The 17562-nt window shown below is 56.6% G+C and overlaps 2 protein-coding genes across 5 annotated transcripts in view; one reads left to right on the forward strand and one right to left on the reverse strand.

The window, feature by feature from the left end:
- Nucleotides 1-9956, forward strand: part of SGSM2 (small G protein signaling modulator 2) — a 37214-nt gene extending 27258 nt beyond the window's left edge. For 2 of the 4 annotated variants that reach the window (XM_024737192.1, XM_024737202.1), the window contains 13 exons: nucleotides 1449-1602; nucleotides 2339-2403; nucleotides 2510-2655; nucleotides 3182-3310; nucleotides 3538-3720; nucleotides 5043-5189; nucleotides 5371-5748; nucleotides 5989-6113; nucleotides 6547-6629; nucleotides 6793-6902; nucleotides 7321-7417; nucleotides 7905-8072; nucleotides 8268-9956. In XM_024737192.1, the coding sequence (XP_024592960.1) occupies nucleotides 1449-1602; nucleotides 2339-2403; nucleotides 2510-2655; nucleotides 3182-3310; nucleotides 3538-3720; nucleotides 5043-5189; nucleotides 5371-5748; nucleotides 5989-6113; nucleotides 6547-6629; nucleotides 6793-6902; nucleotides 7321-7417; nucleotides 7905-8072; nucleotides 8268-8356 (1874 nt within the window). In that variant the 3' untranslated portion in view covers nucleotides 8357-9956. The remainder of the gene's footprint in view (nucleotides 1-1448; nucleotides 1603-2338; nucleotides 2404-2509; nucleotides 2656-3181; nucleotides 3311-3537; nucleotides 3721-5042; nucleotides 5190-5370; nucleotides 5749-5988; nucleotides 6114-6546; nucleotides 6630-6792; nucleotides 6903-7320; nucleotides 7418-7904; nucleotides 8073-8267) is intronic. The other 2 variants (XM_024737210.1, XM_024737220.1) reach the window with 1 other exon arrangement.
- A 4285-nt stretch (nucleotides 9957-14241) lies between these two features.
- MNT (MAX network transcriptional repressor) overlaps nucleotides 14242-17562 on the reverse strand; it is a 15910-nt gene continuing 12589 nt past the window's right edge. The window contains 1 exon segment of the mRNA XM_024736232.1: nucleotides 14242-17562. This exon segment is cut by the window's right edge and continues 20 nt beyond it. Coding sequence (XP_024592000.1) covers nucleotides 17032-17562 — 531 coding nt within the window. The 3' untranslated portion in view covers nucleotides 14242-17031.

Genomic DNA, 17562 nt, shown 5'->3' on the forward strand with positions numbered 1-17562 from the left:
GCTCCTGCCCCATCCCACCTCCCTTTGCCCCCTCCTCCTTCTTCTTCCCAGAGTCTCAGGCATGGCTTGCAATCCCTCACTCCCAGAGCCGCAGCCCCTCCACACCAAGTGTGTTCCCTTAATTTGCCTCCTGGTGGAGCTGAAGGGCCAGATATCTATAAAAATCCCAGCCATGGGTCTGGGGAGAGAGCCCTGGGGCCAAGACAGGGCAGCCCCTGAGGGGACTGGAGGGGGTCAGCTCAGCCCTCCCCACCAAGGCACACCCAGAGCTGGAGTCTGGCTCCCACAAAAAACAGGCCTAGGTCTGCTCCAGACTCATAGCAGGCCAGGGCCCAGGCCATAATTCGCAGAAAAGAACTACTGCTTGAAAGAAGTCTATCACACACACAGCTCTCTCTCTTTCCTTGTCTTCTTCACTCTTCTCTTTCTCTCCCTCCTTCCTGGCGTCATCTCCTGGTCCTTTCACTTTCTGCCCTTACTTTGCTTCATCTTTGTGGCTCACTGGACCTGCCAGAGTCCCCCACGAGCAGTGCCTGCCCCACGTGGGCCTTCGAAGCTCTCAAGGGTCTTGAGTTCTGATTCAGCCTAGCTGGGCCGGCTGAGGAGGCTTGGTCTGCTGTGGTGTAAAATTGTCCAAGGAGCTGTCTTCTGAGGCTGCACCGGGCACAATCTTCTGGATGGTGGAACGTGCGTGCCCAGCTGCCACCCTCATCCCCACAGTGGCCTGGCAGCCCTGGAAACTTTGCCCTTCCTGCCAGTTCACCTGCGTGTTTGCAGGAGGCCACCATGCAGTGCAGTCAGGCTAGGCAAGGATGGAGAGCTCACCCACTGCTGCGAACTTGGGGGCACCTGGCCTGGGCAGGGAGTACTGCTCCTGCTTAGCCACCGGCCGCCAGGTCTAGAACCCTCGGGGATGAGGTCTGTGGACCAGGACTGGTGGCTCAGGGGTCCTTCAGGGGCTTTGATCAGTGGGCGCTCCTGGCATGGGAAGGTTCAAAGTTTGCAATGTTCCAGGCACCTTCCTGCACATCCCAGAGTCTGCCCAAGAGGACCAGGCTGAATCCTGGAAGGCCAAGGCGGCTGGCAGCATTACAGAGAGCTCGGGCTTTTCTCGTTCCTTCTTTTTTCTCCTCCCTCTAGAAAAACAAGTGTCTATTCCATTGCTTATAGCAAGATGGAGAGAATAGACACAATCATCCATGACTCAGTGAAAGTATCTTACCACGTTCAGAAAGACTAGGTGGACGCTGGGAAGTGTCAGGCGCCCTCTCTCTCCACCACTTCCAACTCTGGGCTCTGGACCCTGGGCCAGGCAGGCACCACCCCTGTGGTTTTCCACCAAAGGGTGACTTCATGCTGCAGCTCTGGGCACAGAGGTGGGCATGCTGCAGGGTACCTGGGGGAGGAGACCTGCCGGGCCCTGACCATGGCCCCCTTCCTGCCCTCAGATGCTGGCGACATGATCGAGATGCAGGGCTTTGGACCCAGCCTGCCAGCCTGGCACCTGGAGCCCCTGTGCAGCCAGGGCTCCTCCTGCCTCTCCTACTCCACCAGCAGCTCCCCATACGTACCCCCCAGCCACTGCAGCTGTGTCCCCGACCGGTGAGTGGGTGTGTCCATCCGTGTGTATGTGTCCGTCTGTCCTTTGGGGCTGTGTCACTTGCCTGAAGGGTGATCTCTAGTTGGACACACCTGGGTTCGAAGTTCACTTCTGCTCCCCATGTGACTTTGACAAGCTGCTGAGTCTCTCTGAGCTTCTCCATTTCTGAGCCTCAGTTTCCTCATCTGTAAGATGGGGATAATACCCCCTTCTCCCTAAGGTACTTGTGAGGACTGAATGAGGTATATGACCCACGTGAGTGCCCAGAGCTGTGCCCGGCACAGAGCAAGTGCTCAGTACCTGGAGCTCCCCAGGTGGACCTGGATCCTGCCGTCAGGCTGCCGTCTGCGGACACTCAGCAGGTATCTGGGCACCTGCCACGTGCCAGGAACAGTGTGTGAATGGCATTTGCGTGAGGGTCACGTGCCCACACTTGATGCTTGCCGACGGCTTTTTCACCAGTTGCACCTGTTGACCCTCGGATGGCTCTCTCCATTTTCACATGAGGAAACCAAGATTCACTAACAAGAAGTTAGTTGCCCAAGATCCCCTAGGTGGTTGGGGGCCAGGCCGGGCCCCCAGCAGCTCTACCCAGGGTAGCTGGCAGGGCCAGGGAGCCCTTGACATGCTTCTGGGTTGTAGATCCGGCTCCCTGCCCCACCCGCCCTCTGAGCCAGAAGGTCCTTCCTTCTCAGCTTCCCTCCAGAGAAGCAGCCCTGAGTCAGGTTGATTCCACAGGTTGCCCCTCAGGCTGCTGTGTGAGAGCATGAAGAGGCAGATCGTGTCCCGGGCCTTCTATGGCTGTGAGTGTGGGCTGAGGTGGGGCCGCAGGGGATGGGAGCAGGGGCAGGGGGAGGCACCGGGACAGAGGGTCACGGCCTCCCGGCTCCCCCCTCCCCCCACACACAGGGCTGGCATACTGCCGCCACCTGTCCACGGTGCGGACCCACCTGTCAGCGCTGGTGCATCACGACATCGTCCCACCCGCCCGGTCACCTGGGGCCTCGGGGGGCCTCACCAAGGACATGTGGAGCAAGTATCAAAAGAACGAAAAGGTGCACGCCCTGGGGTGCCAGGGACCGAGGCCGGCTCGAGGGGCTGGGGGCCAGCAGGGAGAGCAGAGCAGCCTGCTCTGTGAGTGGCTTTCACAGACTACATGGGCATTCAGGTAAAAGGTGGTCCAGGTTCAGAGGTGACAGGCCAGGACTGATGGCCTTGGAGTGCCTGGGTCAAGGTAGAGTCTCACAACTAGACCTGTGGGTTTCCACAGGAAGGGGACTGGACAGGAAGTCCATTCTGCTTCTGCATTACTCCACGACCTTGAGGAAACCCCCTCGTCTCTCTGGGCTCCTTTTCTGCCCTGGAAGGAAGCAGGGTTGAAGTAGATCTGCATCCAGCTCTAGTCTGGGGGCAGGGAGGATGTGACGGTCCCAAAGCCGGGTTTGCCTGGGTTTGCCTGGGTTTCAGCAGAGTGACCAAACGAATCACCGTCCCCAGCCCCAGCTCTCAGGGCATGGGGTCGCCGAGCTGGGCTTCAGAGACAGCAGGGGCTGCATAGTCGTTCCCCCCTGGGTCCCTCAGAACTACAAGGAGCTGGAGCTGCTGCGGCAGGTTTACTCTGGCGGCGTGGAGCACGAGGTCCGCAAGGACGTCTGGCCGTTTCTGCTTGGCCACTACAAGTTTGGCATGAGCAAGAAGGAGATGGAACAGGTAGGTAGGGAGATGGGGAGCCAGGCCACGGGAAGCAGGGAGGGGGCCTCAGAAACCTCAGCCTCTTCCCAGCCAGAAAGGAACAGGGCAGAGGAAGATGTTAGCAGGGGGCCCCACTGTCTTCACCCCGAGGCCCGACCCTAGTCTCCAGCTGTCCCAGGAGGACAGCTGCAGAGGAGGACCTGGCGCACCCCTCCCGCCATGGTCACGCTGTGGTCTGAGTACAGGTGGACACAGTGGTGGCAGCGAGGTACCAGCGGGTGTTGGCGGAGTGGAAGGCCTGCGAGGTGGTGGTGAGGCAGCGGGAGCGGGAGGCTCACCCAGCTACGCTCACCAAGTTCTCCTCAGGCAGCAGCATCGACAGCCACGTGCAGCACCTCATCCACCGAGACTCCACCATCAGCAATGACGTGAGCCCGAGGGGACCTGGGGGCCGGGGGCGGGGCCACCAGCGCTGTAGGCCTGCCCTCTAGTGTTCGCTGGCAGTGGAGCCCTGGAGAACAGCTTAGTGCGTCTGTGTCTCATTTTCTTCCACTGAAAAATGGGATGATGGTCCCCTGCTGCCCACTTCTCTGGGTGTTGCAGGAATAAAATGACATGGCGCGCTGTGTTCTGTTCTAATGGACTAGCAGAGGAGGATAAATTTATGGGGCATTAGGGAGGCTCTCCCTCTTTGTAGAGAGAGCTGAAGGCTAGGAATGGGCCTCCCTAGGTTCTAGTCCTAGGTCCACTAGTGACAAGACGAGTGACCTCTCCTCCCATCTCTGGGCCTCAGTGCCCCCCTCTCAGCTCTACTCTCCTCTGATTGCAGAAGCTCCTGCAAGAGCTGTTGGCCAGAGACCAGGGGAGCACTTAACAGCAGTCCCACCTTATAGAGTTGACTATGCAAAGCCAGTTCACAGCCTGTGTGGTTCTTCTGGCCTCACCCCTGACTTTTAGGTGAACATCAAGTCCCAAACTATGGCTGCTGGGCCCAACCAGAAATGATAAGTTTCAGTTATCAGGACATTGTTTCATTAACTTACGTTTTTTCTTTAAAATTGCCTCTTTAGATAGTGTATATTCTTGTTACTTAACTCCTTACTAACAGATAACTCAAATTGGAGCAAGACTTAAAGAAATATAACCAAGGTACAGTCTCCTTTCCATGGGCTTTGTTCTTAATCCCCTATTTGTGAACATAACACTCTTTCTGCTTTGGGTTTTGTAAAATCCTGAGTCTGTACCAATGCCCCAGCTGCTTAGCTTATGGACTCAAGTATCCTTTCTCACTGGCACTATTCTGAGGCTCTGAATTGCCTCAGAATCATGGCCGTACCTGACACTAACCCAACAGTGCTTCATGCTTCTTGCCCAAAGTGAAGAGTCTTTTTAAGCATTCGCTTCCCTACATAGTCCAAATAGAAAAACAAAACGAAACAAAACTGTCTGTATATGTCTCTTCTTTTCCCTGTGACTTATCTGTGGGAGTGTGGACTGTTTCAATCAGTAGAATATGTTTCTTTTCACTTCTTACCTCTCCTCAGTTTGTCTGCAGCTAATATAACCAATTAGGTATTTGCTAGAGAGGTTTCCTGCCTTCTACAGAACATTCAGTACCGAAAATAAGGAAGAACTTATTTTTCCTAACACCTCCAGTCTGCCGCATCCATAGGCTGCCCCAGAGGCCACACCAAAGACACTATGGAAGCTGTCCTGACCTGAGGCAGCCTCATGACTTCTGTGTTTGTAGAGTGACACTTACGCTGGCCATCGAGCGTCCAGGCCTCCGGTTCCCCTTCTTCCCTGCAGCAGCCACAGGAAGCGCTTCACGCTTTTTCTCACCAGTGTGAGACCAGATGGGGCTGGAGACGGTGTTTTCATGTTTTCCTGGAGCCTGGTCAGCTGGGTCAAAGGGGGCACTTGGCACCCGGGGGAGGCAGTGCTAGAGGCCACGGGGTGGGAGCGGGGGTGTGAGGAGACTTCTCCATCCCTCTCAGTTCTGACCCAGGAAGGAGATGCTGAGCTGAGGGACGGTGCTGGAGTGCAGGTGTGAGCCCCGCCACCTTTGCCCCCACCAGGTGTTTGTCTCTGTGGATGACCTGGAGCCTCCAAGGCCCCTGGGCCCCGAAGATCCCAGACCAGAGCCTGAGCAGGGGGCGGGGGCCGGGCCCACTGGCACCACCGTGGTGGAGCAACAGTCGGTGGAGTTCGACTCTCCAGACTCAGGACTGCCTTCCTCCCGCAATTACTCCGTGGCCTCGGGCATCCAGTCGAGCATAGATGAGGGCCAGAGCCTGGGCTGTGAGGAGGAGAACGCAGGTGGGGAGGAAGGCTCTGACGGGCTGGTCCCGGCAGCCCAGGTCTCCAAGCCTCAGGACCCCGGCCAGGAGGCCTCGCGGGCCGGCCAGCTGGAGGCCGGGGAGGAGCTCGCCGCCGTGTGTGCTGCTGCCTACACTGTATGTGGTCGTTCCCCAGGCACTGCTCTCAGCGGCCCCAGAGGCTGGGGTTAGGGGCTGGCGGGGCAGAGGGTGGGGTGGCCTGGACTGTCCTGGAGGGAGGCACGGAGCCCATCTCTCAGCAACCCCACGGGGCCCTGTTCTCTGAGTCCCTTGGTTCCCTGCCTTTGCTGCCTTCCTTTTTATTTGGGCATCACCTCCAGCCCCCAACTCACCCCCGAGGGCCCTCCGCTCCTCCAGATAGAATTACTGGACACCGTGGCCTTAAATTTGCACCGCATAGACAAGGACGTGCAGCGATGTGACCGCAACTACTGGTACTTCACACCCCCCAACCTCGAGCGGCTCAGAGACATCATGTGCAGGTACCACTGCGGGCTGGGCTCCGTGGGAGGCGGGGACCCTGCTCTGCGAAAGGCTAGACCCGGCGGCGCCCTGCTCCCCTGCCCTGTCCCTGACCTGCGCTTGGCTCCCTCTGTCTGCTGTGCCCCCCACCCCACCCCCTCGTCATTCTCAAGGTCTTTCAGATCTCAGCTTTGGCCACGCTTATCCAGGAAGCCTTAGAGGACCCCCCACCCAGCATGTCAGGTGGTGATGGCCTGTCCAGTCTCTCTCCCTGAGCCCCTGAGGGCCTTGAGGACAGAGGCTATGGGTTGGTCGCCGTCGTGCTCCAGTGCTTTAGGGTCGCAGAAAGTCTGACCTCTGGGGAGCAGGCTGCTCTAGGGGCCGTCTCCCCAGGAGTTCCTGAGGGGAGGGGAGGATGGCACACACCCACAGTGACTCTCCCTGCCATTTCAGCTACGTGTGGGAGCACTTGGACGTGGGCTACGTGCAGGGCATGTGCGACCTGCTGGCGCCCCTCCTGGTTGTCCTCGACAATGGTGAGGAGGGGGTGTTGCATTGGGCCTGGGCTGACCCAAGCTGCAGAAAGGAAAAGGGGACGGCACGGTCTTCATGGGTGGGCATGTGAGCTGGCCCTGTCCCCCTGCGGACTGAAGCTTTGGGGTCTCCTGCCTTGCCGGCCTCACGCCCACCTCCCCACAGACCAGCTGGCCTACAGCTGTTTCAGCCACCTCATGAAGAGGATGAGCCAGAACTTCCCCAACGGGGGTGCCATGGACGCCCACTTTGCCAACATGCGCTCCCTCATCCAGGTGAGGCTGGCAGCAGCCCGGGGGCAAGTGACCGGGCAGCGCTGGGCTTGTTCATCAATCCGCGGGGAGACCGGGGAAAGCTCCCAAAATGTTTCTTACGTGTGCGTAGTTTCTTTCATTAACGTCCCCACGCACACCATTTTCAACCTTACTAATTGAGGAGCGTCAGCGTGTGAACGCTTATGCTCGTGGAAGTTCTGGCGAGTAGCGCGGTTGATGATGAAATCACCCAGAATGTGGCATCATTCCAAAGAGTACATCCCAGAGAGACAGGTGGGGCTGCAGAGTGCAGCCTGGACGGGAGGGGCGGGAGCAGCTGCTAGGCAGCCGGGGAGGCCCCGCGGAGGGGCCTGGGTGGCAGGGTGCTGGCGAGAGGCAGCACGGGTTCAGTCTGGCTCCCGTTCTCCACTCAATCCAGATCCTGGACTCAGAGCTGTTTGAACTGATGCATCAGAATGGAGACTACACCCACTTCTACTTCTGTTACCGCTGGTTCCTGCTGGATTTTAAGAGAGGTAAGAGGCGGGCCGGAGAGTGGGCCTGGGGTCAGGGGCGGTGGGAGATCCCTCTTCCCCGAAGTCAGTGGTTCTCAACCCACACTCTATTTTAGAACCCCCTGGGGGGCCCTGGGCCCCACCCAGCCCCAGACTTCCTAAGTGTGGTGATTTTAAAAGCCATTAGGTGAGTCCACAGTGCAGCTAGGGTTGAAAATCACCCAAAGGCAATGGTTTTCAGAACTGTTTTCGAACCAACTCTTCCCGAGCACCAAGGCCTATAAAAGGCTGCTCTAGTGCGACATGGCCTCTGCAGGAGGCCAGTGTGCAGGAACTACAAGGGCGAAGGGTGAGGCCTTGGCCTGGGGCAGAGAACTGCTCTCCTGGAGCGGCTCCTGTGGTGGAGAGAGTCCCAGGACTCTGGCCCCTGGAGCTCTGTCTCGGCACGAGGCTCTGTCCAGAGGCCTGTGGACAGCCAGGCCCAGCCTCAGCCCCTCACCGTCCCCAGAGCTGCCGTATGAGGATGTGTTTGCTGTGTGGGAGGTGATCTGGGCAGCCCGGCACATCTCCTCGGAGCACTTTGTCCTGTTCATCGCCCTGGCCCTGGTGGAGGCCTACCGAGAGATCATCCGTGACAACAACATGGACTTCACTGACATCATCAAGTTCTTCAACGGTAGGAGCCACTCGGCCATTCCGGCTGCCTCAGCAGGGCCGTGGGGGCCTCCAGTCCCGGCTGGCACAGGGTCTGGGGGGCCCTCGGGAATACTGGCCCCTGCCCCGTAAGCAAATGCGGCAGCGGAGCAGGGTGGGCAGCCCCAGGGCTCCTCCCAGACTGCTGCCCCCACTCAGTTGCCCATGTCTCCCCCAGAGCGGGCTGAGCACCACGACGCCCAGGAGCTCCTGCGGATCGCCCGGGACCTCGTCCACAAGGTGCAGATGCTCATAGAGAACAAGTGAGGGCTGTGGCCAGGGCGCAGCAGCCACCAGAGCCTGGGCTCCGGGCCCCTTTGGTCCCACAGAGGGCGGTGCAGGCGCGGCAGAGCCAAGACTGCCCCAGCCCCCAGCTGAGCCACCTGCCCAACCGTATTCCTAACAAAGCGCTTGTGAGCCTGGGATCGGACTCCGGGCAGTGCCGGCCCTTCAGGGCGAGTCAGGGGCCAGGACGCCCTCAGGTCAGGACCTGGGAGGGAGGGGTCAGCCTCAGGGAATGGCTGCCTTGGGGGACACTTACCCTGCTCCCCTCTCAAACACCTGGGGAGAGTCCCACTGCCACTGGCAGCCCCAGCCTGGACAGCTCCCCATGGCCTCTGCTGAGGCCCTGGAGAGTTAGGAGGGCTGTAGTTGCCTGGACCCTACTTGGGTGGGTCAAGGGGACTCTGTGCTGTATCTCTTCTGAGCGTCCCTCTGCAGGCCCAGTGCCTGTGCATGCACCAGCCCCAGTTAGAGCAGCCGGAATGGTTGCCAGTTTGGGTGTGTGCCCTGGGTGCAGGAGACCTGGGCTGCATTCCAGGCCCTCCCCTGAGACTGCGGGACAGCCCAACAACATGGGCCCTGGGTGGGAGCAACCCACCTCAGCAGCACTGCCACTGCCTTTGGCCACCCGAGGCGACCCCATGCACCAACCCCCCCCGCCGGCCTATACAGTGCACCCATGTGTATCTGTAGTCTCACTCTTACCACCCTGCTCTTGCTTTATGCATTAGCTGCATCCCCGAAAACTGTGTGTCAGTGGTCCTTCTGCCAGCAGAATGACCCGGGACGTGGCAGAAGCACCCGCCCTCCAGGCTGGTTCTTTAGGGAGGCAGTGCTGGCACGGCCTCCTCTCAGGGACGGGCTCCAGAGGGCAGAATGACCCGGGACGTGGCAGAAGCACCCGCTCTCCAGGCTCGTTCTTTAGGGAGGCAGTCCTGGCACGGCCTCCTCTCAGGGACGGGCTCCAGAGGCTGGGGCAGCCCATTGCCTATCCCAGGCACCTGCTGAGTCCCTGAGGTGGAGGGGAGGGTGCTTGGATCTCCCCAGCTTGTCCTTGGTGAGAAGCAAGGCTAGCTCTTCCTTCCACATGCTTCTCAGGATGCCGAGGACGCTAGGGACCCACAAACCCCCTTAGAGGAGCCTCACTCATGGAGGTGCTAGGAAGGGCCCAGCTCCTGACCCCAGGCCTAGTCACACTGCTTGCTCTGTCATCCCCACTTCCCGTCTCATCAATACATGCAGAATAGGCCTTGTTCTGGGGCCAGAAGGCCACTCTGCCCCAGGGTTGGGCCTGCCCAGCTATCACTAAGGTCTGGAGACTTCCTGCATTTGAGAAACACGAGAAAGGGCCCAGCCACCCCTCTGCATCCAGCACAGTCTCCCCAGCCCAGCCCTGCCCCGGGCACTGCACCACCTGTTTGGAGGCCAGCCTGCCCCATTGCCCACCCACCAGGTGAGTCCTTGGCCTCCACCAAGCACAGTGGCCGTTGTGTGCCTGCCTTAGTGATTTTTTGAGGAGCAGTGTGTGTATGTTTTTTGGCTCAGAAACTATACTCTTCAATGTAACAGACCAATAAACACAGCATTTGGCAATGCTTGAAGCTCTGGTGGCTATTTGTGGGCTGGCACTGGACCGTCAGTGTTTGTGTTGGGGAATTCTGTAAGCTCCGGATTGAGCGGTAAAGAGGGCCAGCCCCACAAGGCAAGGATGGTGAAAAGAGAGAACCAAAGCTTCCAGAAGAGAGGGGCCTTGGCTGTGGAATGGTCCAGGGTGATAGCCAGGCTCTAAGTACCTAGAGAGTTGAAGTAAGTCAGAAAGAGAAAGGCCTAGACTGACCAATGGCCTCTCCAGCCTCTGGATGGCATGTAAGTCCCTGCCCCGCCCCGCCCCTTTCCAGCCTTTCTGCCCCCTGAGCTGGAGCTTGATGGGGAACCTACAAGACCTCCCGGCCTCTCTGGCCTTGGCTCCAGCCCATTGAGCACTGTCTTTGAGATGCCTGCCTCAGGCGGGAGTGTGGAGGGTGTAGTGGCAGGAGAGGTCAAACTCACTGAGGCATGGAGAGTGCTGGACTCAAACAGCAGGTTCCCATCTGCCTTCCCCCGCCTCAGAGGGCCACTGCCCCATCAGCCACAGTTCCAGCTAGAGGGCTGCAGTCACCAGCATGTTGTTTGGTGTAGAGGACACTAGCTTTCTGGGCACTAGGGCCTGCTGTCAACTCACTCAGAGCTGCCCAGGCAAGGAAACCAGTTCACACCAGGAACCCTGTGGCCAGGACCTTATAAGCCCCCTCAAGGAAACGCCTCTCTACCCCCTAGCTGACCTTGTAGCCTGGAGCAATCAGAATTCCCTCTGCTGTAACATCTATTCATGATTCAAAACTCTCACCAAAGTAGGTGTAGAGGGAACGTATCTCAGCATAGTGAAAGCTATTTATGACAAACCCATAGCCAGCATAATACTCAACGGTGAAAAGCTGAAAGCCTTCCTGCTAAAATCTGGAAAAAGGATGCCCACTCTCACCTATTCTATTCAACACATTATTGGAAGTCCTAGCCACAGCAATCAGGCAAGAAAAAGAAATTAAAAAGTATCCAAATTGGAAAGGAAGAGGTAAAATTGTCAGTATATGCAGATAACATGATAACTATAGAGAGAGAACCCCAAGGACTCCACACAAAAGCTACTAGAACTGATGAACGGAAAGCCCAGAAATAAACCCACACACCTACGGCCAATTAGTCTTCAATAAAGGAGGCAAGAGAATGGAGAAGAGACAGTCTCTTCAGCAAGTGGTGTGGTGGAAGAGCAGGACAGCCGCATGTAAATCAATGAAGTTAGAACACTCCTTTACACCACACACAAAAATAAACTCCAAATGGCTTCAAGACTTAAATATAAGACATGACACCATAAAACTCCTAAAAGAGAACACAGGCAAAACATTCTCTGACATAAATCATACCAGTGTTTTCTTAGGTCAGTCTCCCAAGGCAATAGAAATAAAAGCAAAATAAACAAATGGGACTTAATCAAACATAAGCTTTTATACAGCAAAGGAAACCACAAACAAAACAAGAAGGTACGGACTGAGAGAAAATATTTGCAAATGATGCGACCGACACAGACTTAATCTTCAAAATATACAAACAGCTCATACGACTCAACAACAAAAAAACAACCCAATCGAAAAATGGGCAGAAGACCTAAAAAGGCATTTCTCAAAAGAAGACATACAGATGGCCAATAGGCACATGAAAAGATGCTTAACATCGCTAATTATAAGACAAATGCAAGTCAAAACCACAATGAGGTATCACCTCACACAGGTCAGAATGGCCCTGGTTAAAAGGTCTACAGTCCAATGCTGGACAGGGTGTGGAGAAAAGGGAACCCTCCTACGCTGTTGGTGGGAATGTAGTTGGTGACGCCACTATGGAAAACAGTATGGAGTTTCCTCAGAAAACTAAAAATAGCGTTGCCGTATGATCCAGCAATCCCACTCCTGGGCATATATCCAAAGAAAATTCTAATTTGAAAAGATACATGCACTCCAATGTTCATAGCAGCACTATTCACAACAGCCATGACATGGAAGCGACCTAAATGTCCACCTACAGATGAATGGATAAATAAAAGGTGGTACATGTATACAATGGAATACTACTCAGCCATTTAAAAAAACGAAATAATGCCATTTGCAGCAACACGGATGGACCTAGAGATTAACATACTAAGTGAAGTCAGGCACAGAAAGACAAATACCATGTGATATCACTTATACATGGAATCTAAAATTTGATACCAAAACAGACAACAAACTCATGGTTACCAAAGGGGAAGGGGGGTGAGGGAGGGATAAATTAGGAGTTTGGGATTAGCAGATACAAACTACTATATACAAAAATAAACAACAAGGGACTTCCCTGGTGGTGCAGTGGTTAAGAATCCGCCTGCCAATGCAGGGGACACGGGTTCAATCCTTGGCTGGGAAGCTCCCAAGTGCTGCGGAGCAACTAAGCCCGTGCGCTGCAACTACTGAGCCTGCGTTCTAGAGCCCGTGCTCTGCAACAAGAGAAGCCACCGCAATGAGAAGCCCGCGCACCACAACGAAGAGTAGCCCCCGCTCACCGCAGCTAAAGAAAGCCCGCGCACAGCAACGAAGACCCAACGCAGCCAAAAAATAAATAAATAAAATTTAAAAATAAACAGCAAGGCCCTACTGTATAGCACAGGGAACTATATTCAATACCCTATAATAAACCATAATGGAAAAGGATATGAAAAAGAATGTGAAAGAAGATCTACATGTATGTGTGTGTATGTGTATATATGTTTGAATTGCTTTACTGTACACCAGAAACTAACATGACATTGTATGTAAATCAAGTATACTTAAAAAGAAAAAACAATCCCTCTGCTGTGACACCACCTGAAAGTTCACCAAAGGCCCCTGATAACTTGCCTGGAAAGTGGCTGGTTCCTTCACACACTCCCACTTCTTCTCTGCTCCACCCAGAAGTGCTGGCACTCCCAGACCCCAGACTGAGCTTCTAGGGCCAGAGCGAATCCCACAGCCAAAACGATGGGTCTGCTGGGGGCTGTGTGTGGAAAGAAGTAGCAGGAAGCATGAGTAAGGAGGTACTATAGCCCTCAGCTGAAACTGCGTCATCACGGCCAGGGGTAGAGTCTTCAGCTTTGTCCCCAGCGCTGGGCACAGCATCTGACACTCAGTTTACGTTAACCCTTACCCCAGGCCTTCCCTAAAGTGGAAGGGACCGACCACTTCCTGGAGCTACCAGCAGAGGGAGCAAGCATCTCACAAATGAAAGGAGCTGGCGGGTTGCAGGGTAGTGGAGAGGAGCGCCGAGCCCGGCCTTTCTTGAGGTCGGGTCTTCAGACAACGGGACCCTGCGGCATTGGTGGCCACCAGTCCCTTCCCCATGGTGACATCCCCACGTGCAACCTCAGACCCACCCCAGGAAGAGAAGTTGAGTCAGTTGTCCGGGCTGCAGCTGGGAGCGGGGCAAGTGTCAGGGAGTTAGAGCAGTGGCCTGCTGGTCTACAGCTTAGCCCAGCCGACTGCTCCCTGATCTCACTCTCCCTTACCTCCCCACCTACCAGCCTGCCAAATGGGTGGCTTCTCCTAAACTGGGGAGAAAAGATGTCGTTACAAGGACCAAGGTCTTCAAGGCTCAGCCTAGGACATGGCTCTTTGACCCCTGACCTCCAACTTCATCTTCTTGTTCCTTTCCCTGAAAGGACAGCCTTATTGACTCCCCAGATGACCTGTCCTAACTACAACCCCAGAAGTACACCCTGTCTCAGGAAGCCCTCCTGTGAAAGGATCCTCCAGCTTTCCCATTGGAACTTTCTGGAGTTCAGGATCCCCGACTCCATGACAGACCCAGGACAGGGTGGCACGTGCCTGGGGACAGCTCTGCACCAGCTGAGATCGGACTGCAGCTCCACAAGGTCCCCGGCTGGTCATGTGACCTTAGCAAGTCACTCAGCCACCCCGAACTTGTTTCCTCATCTGCTATTTCTTGGCCTATTTTCTTCAACGAGCTGTTAGGAGATGAAACAAGATAGTGTTGGTAAAAATGGTTTGAGGAAGTGTAAAGTATTGCAAAAGCATGAGGACGACCAGAACTGCAGTTCTCAGAGCTTGGGGATTGAGCCTTGGGACCCGAACAGTAAGGCCCCTCATCTTTTTTCTAAACTCCATCAGCCTAGAATCTACTTGAAGACTCTGCCCCCAACCCATCAACAGGGAAAGGATGCTACTGCTTCTTGCTGGAGGTCCTTCCCTGAAGGTCTCTGCCTCCTTTTGCAACAAAATGACCCAGACGCTGCAGGTGGCAGCTCCGTCTCGGGTTTCAGTGCAGGTTTATTTCAATTTTATGTTTTATTCCAGGCAAGTGCTTATTACATGGATAGTATTCATGTCTCAATACCTAATGTCTTGGAGCATGAACAGCCACTAGAATACAGTTCAATAGTAAAAATACAATATGTACAAAATTAGGGTTTTTGTAGTTTTTTTGTTTGTTTTTTCCCACACAGCAGATGTATCCAAACACATAAAAATCTCTACAGTCTGGGGTCGCTACGATTTATATTTTAGGAAACAGAGACACAGTGACCAAGTCCTCACTGTAAACAAGGGCCACCTCTTTGGGGCATGGGGGTGGGACTCTGGGATGGGGGAAGAAGAAGCTGTTCCTGGAAAGGGCAGGGGTTATGGTGACCCCTAATTCCCTTCCAGGAATTCCCTGCCCTTCTTTGGCCCCCCAAGGAACCAACCTCCCCATCTCCCCGAGGTAAAGACTCCCAGCCAGTGAGCCACTCTGAACATCAAAAAGTAAAACACGCATGAGAGGTAAGATGTGTGTGTGTGTGTTTGTGTGCGTGGGCACGTGCGCACGCATCCCCCAGGCTGGAAGGGCTAGGGAGGGGAGGGGCAGGCGGTCCCACGGGGCGAGGACAGATGTGGTCCTGACAGCTCTCAGGGGAGATGCCCAAGGAAGGGCTGGGTGGAGGCTGCCCTCTTGGGCACACAGCGTCACAGCGTTCACGAAAACAACAAAAACAACAGCAACAACACCCATCGTCACCGATCTGGACATAGTCATTCGGCACTAGATTCCGAGGCCCGCACTGCTGCAGTGGGGGCGGGGAGGGGCAGGGGCGCGGGCGGATGAGGTATCTGTGCAGGCCCGAGGGGCAACTGGCTAACAGGACAGTTTCAAGGTGAGCAGAGCTGAGAGGAGGACGGCTCGCCAGTACTTCTCTGACTGTTCCTGGGGGCCAGGCCTGCCCTTCTCCCTCTGCTCTTTCTAACATAATCACACCAGGAAGAGTGAAACCAGCTCCGCCCAAAACAGGGTGATAGTGGCAGTGGCTGCAGGTGCAGAAAGGCGGCAAGTGTGAGGTGGGAGCCGCAATTTGGGGGGGGGGTACAGGGTGCCCTCCTAGAAACCTCTGAGGTGTCCAGAAAGCCTTCCCTTTCCCCACCCCAGGAGACAAGGAAACAGTCCCCAGGTAGGTCTCCAGGACCAAAAGGAACTGAAAGTGAGTTCTTAGGTGGCTCAATCTGTTGAAGACTTTTGCTGGCCTCCTCAGTGTCCCCCTCCCCAGGCTGTCATTTCAAACTTCACACCCAGGAACACTGGCTTCCCCCTCCACAGACACTCTGAAAGGCCATTGGTGAGTGTGTCCAGGTGGGGAGCCAAGTGTGCACATGAGTAACTGAGTGTGTCTGACACAAGGCCACTTGTAATAAATATGCACGTAAAAAGAGAAGCCAAAGCGGGCTGCTGAGGCGACGGCAGGGAAATCCGTCCCCTACACACAGGCCCCCTTGCTCCTCCCCACCGCAAGCTCAGCCCCGCCCCTGGCCCAGCTGAGGACCTTTCCTCACAGGAAGGTGGTGGCACACAGCAGCCCCCACCGGGGAGGGCAGGCTCAGAACAGCCTGCTGGAGAAAGGGGGACTTTCAGAGCAAAGAAAGATGGTGCCAGAGATGGAGAAGCTGGGTCAGAAACAACAGTGCTCCCGGGTCTGGCCATGCTCCCTCCCACAGGGCCCCAGGGCCAAGCCCCTGGATTTTAACTTCCCGACTCCCTCAACAGCGTGGCTTCAGGCTCCTGGAACCCAGACCACACGCTGGTCCATCTCCCAGGCAGCAAGGAGGCATCCAGGTGTACTCATCCCTCCAGGGAGTGTACAGTGCCAAACAGAGGCCAGACCTCCTCTACTTTCTGGAAGCCAAGAGTCAAGTCCAGGGATGGGGACAGGGTCCAGAGCACCCTCCTCTCAGTCCAGACCTGGCTGGAGGTCCAGGAGGGGGCAGGAGGAGACAGCCAAGCTCCTCATTCCCCACCCCCGCCCTCAGCCTGCCTTCCTTAAGACAGGAGCCCAGTGGCAAGGGCTGAGGGGCTTGGGAAGCTTGGCGAGGGCTTGGGTTTGGTTTACTATTGGGAGAGAATTGTCTTTACTCGTTTGTTGTGATGAGTCACAATGACTGCAACCAGTTGGGAGAGCTCCAGGCTGGGGCACCCACCTGTCTGGAGTCTGTGGGACTCCACACAAGCCACATCCTAGGGTCTGTCACCTGTACTCAGAGCAGGGCCACACTCAGTCCCCAGCTTTCCGGGCCAAGGTGCTTCAGTTCTGCTTCCCCCCTTTCCCCTCCAGAACCCAGGGAAGAGAAAGCTGAAGCTTGGGGGGGAGGGCCCGGGCGCTCAGCCATCTCACCAGACAGAGCAATAGCAGCAGCAGCGGCAGAGGAAGGTGGGCAGGGCAGGGGGAAGCGGGAGAACACGATGTCCACATCGCACTGGTTTCCGGGGATGGGGGGCGGGAAGGGCTCTGGAGCTGGCACCAGGCCGGACAGGCGGCGCATTTGCCAGAGCGTCTCTCATCACTTTGTCAAGTCCTAGTGCAGTGGGGTGACCCCCTGCCCTGTGCCCAGCTCCCTGGGGAGGCCCCTCCCTCCCCTGGCTCAGAGTCTCTGCACCCCCTTCCCCTAGGAGGCCTGGGGGTGGGTATGGGTGGGGCGGGCCTGGGCCTGGCTGGAATGTGTGGAGCTGGTGGGTGGGAGAGTGGGGGACAGGTCTCCCTCCCTGCCCCCACAGGGGGCCTCTGAGTGGCCTCATCCTCAAGCCAGCTTGAGCGTGCTGACCGGGAAGGAGGGCATGGTGACCATGGTCACGGGGTTGAGCACTGTCTGGCCCACCAGCTGGGGGTGGTGCACCACCTGAGCCCCTACGGCTGGCTTCGCCATGACTGTGGCCGGGGGCCCCAGCCCGGCCGTGCCATTCACTTGCTGGTGTGAGAGGGTGTGGGCGATGTGGCTCACCGCCACGGGCTGGCTCACCGCCACGGGCTGCGGGTACAGGGGCAGCTGGGAGCCAAGGTGGGCCACGTGGTTGAGGGCGGCAGGGTGCACCGTGATGTGGCCAATGGGGGGTGTGGCGGGCGCCAGCTGCACAGCAGGGCTGGGGGCCGAGGGGGCGATGTGGGCGATGTGCTTGCCACCCGGCCCCTGCAGAACATGGTTCACAGTCTGGATGACTGAGGCGTGGGTGGTGGCGGTGTGGGCAATGACCGTGGAGCCTCCCCCAGCCGCAGCCACCAGATGGGCTGGAGCGGGCACCAGCGTTTGGGCCGGGGCAGCTGGGGGGGGGGG

The sequence above is a fragment of the Neophocaena asiaeorientalis genome, unplaced genomic scaffold (assembly GCF_003031525.2).
Source record: "Neophocaena asiaeorientalis asiaeorientalis breed wild unplaced genomic scaffold, Neophocaena_asiaeorientalis_V1.1 scaffold129, whole genome shotgun sequence".
NCBI classification, from domain to species: domain Eukaryota; kingdom Metazoa; phylum Chordata; class Mammalia; order Artiodactyla; family Phocoenidae; genus Neophocaena; species Neophocaena asiaeorientalis.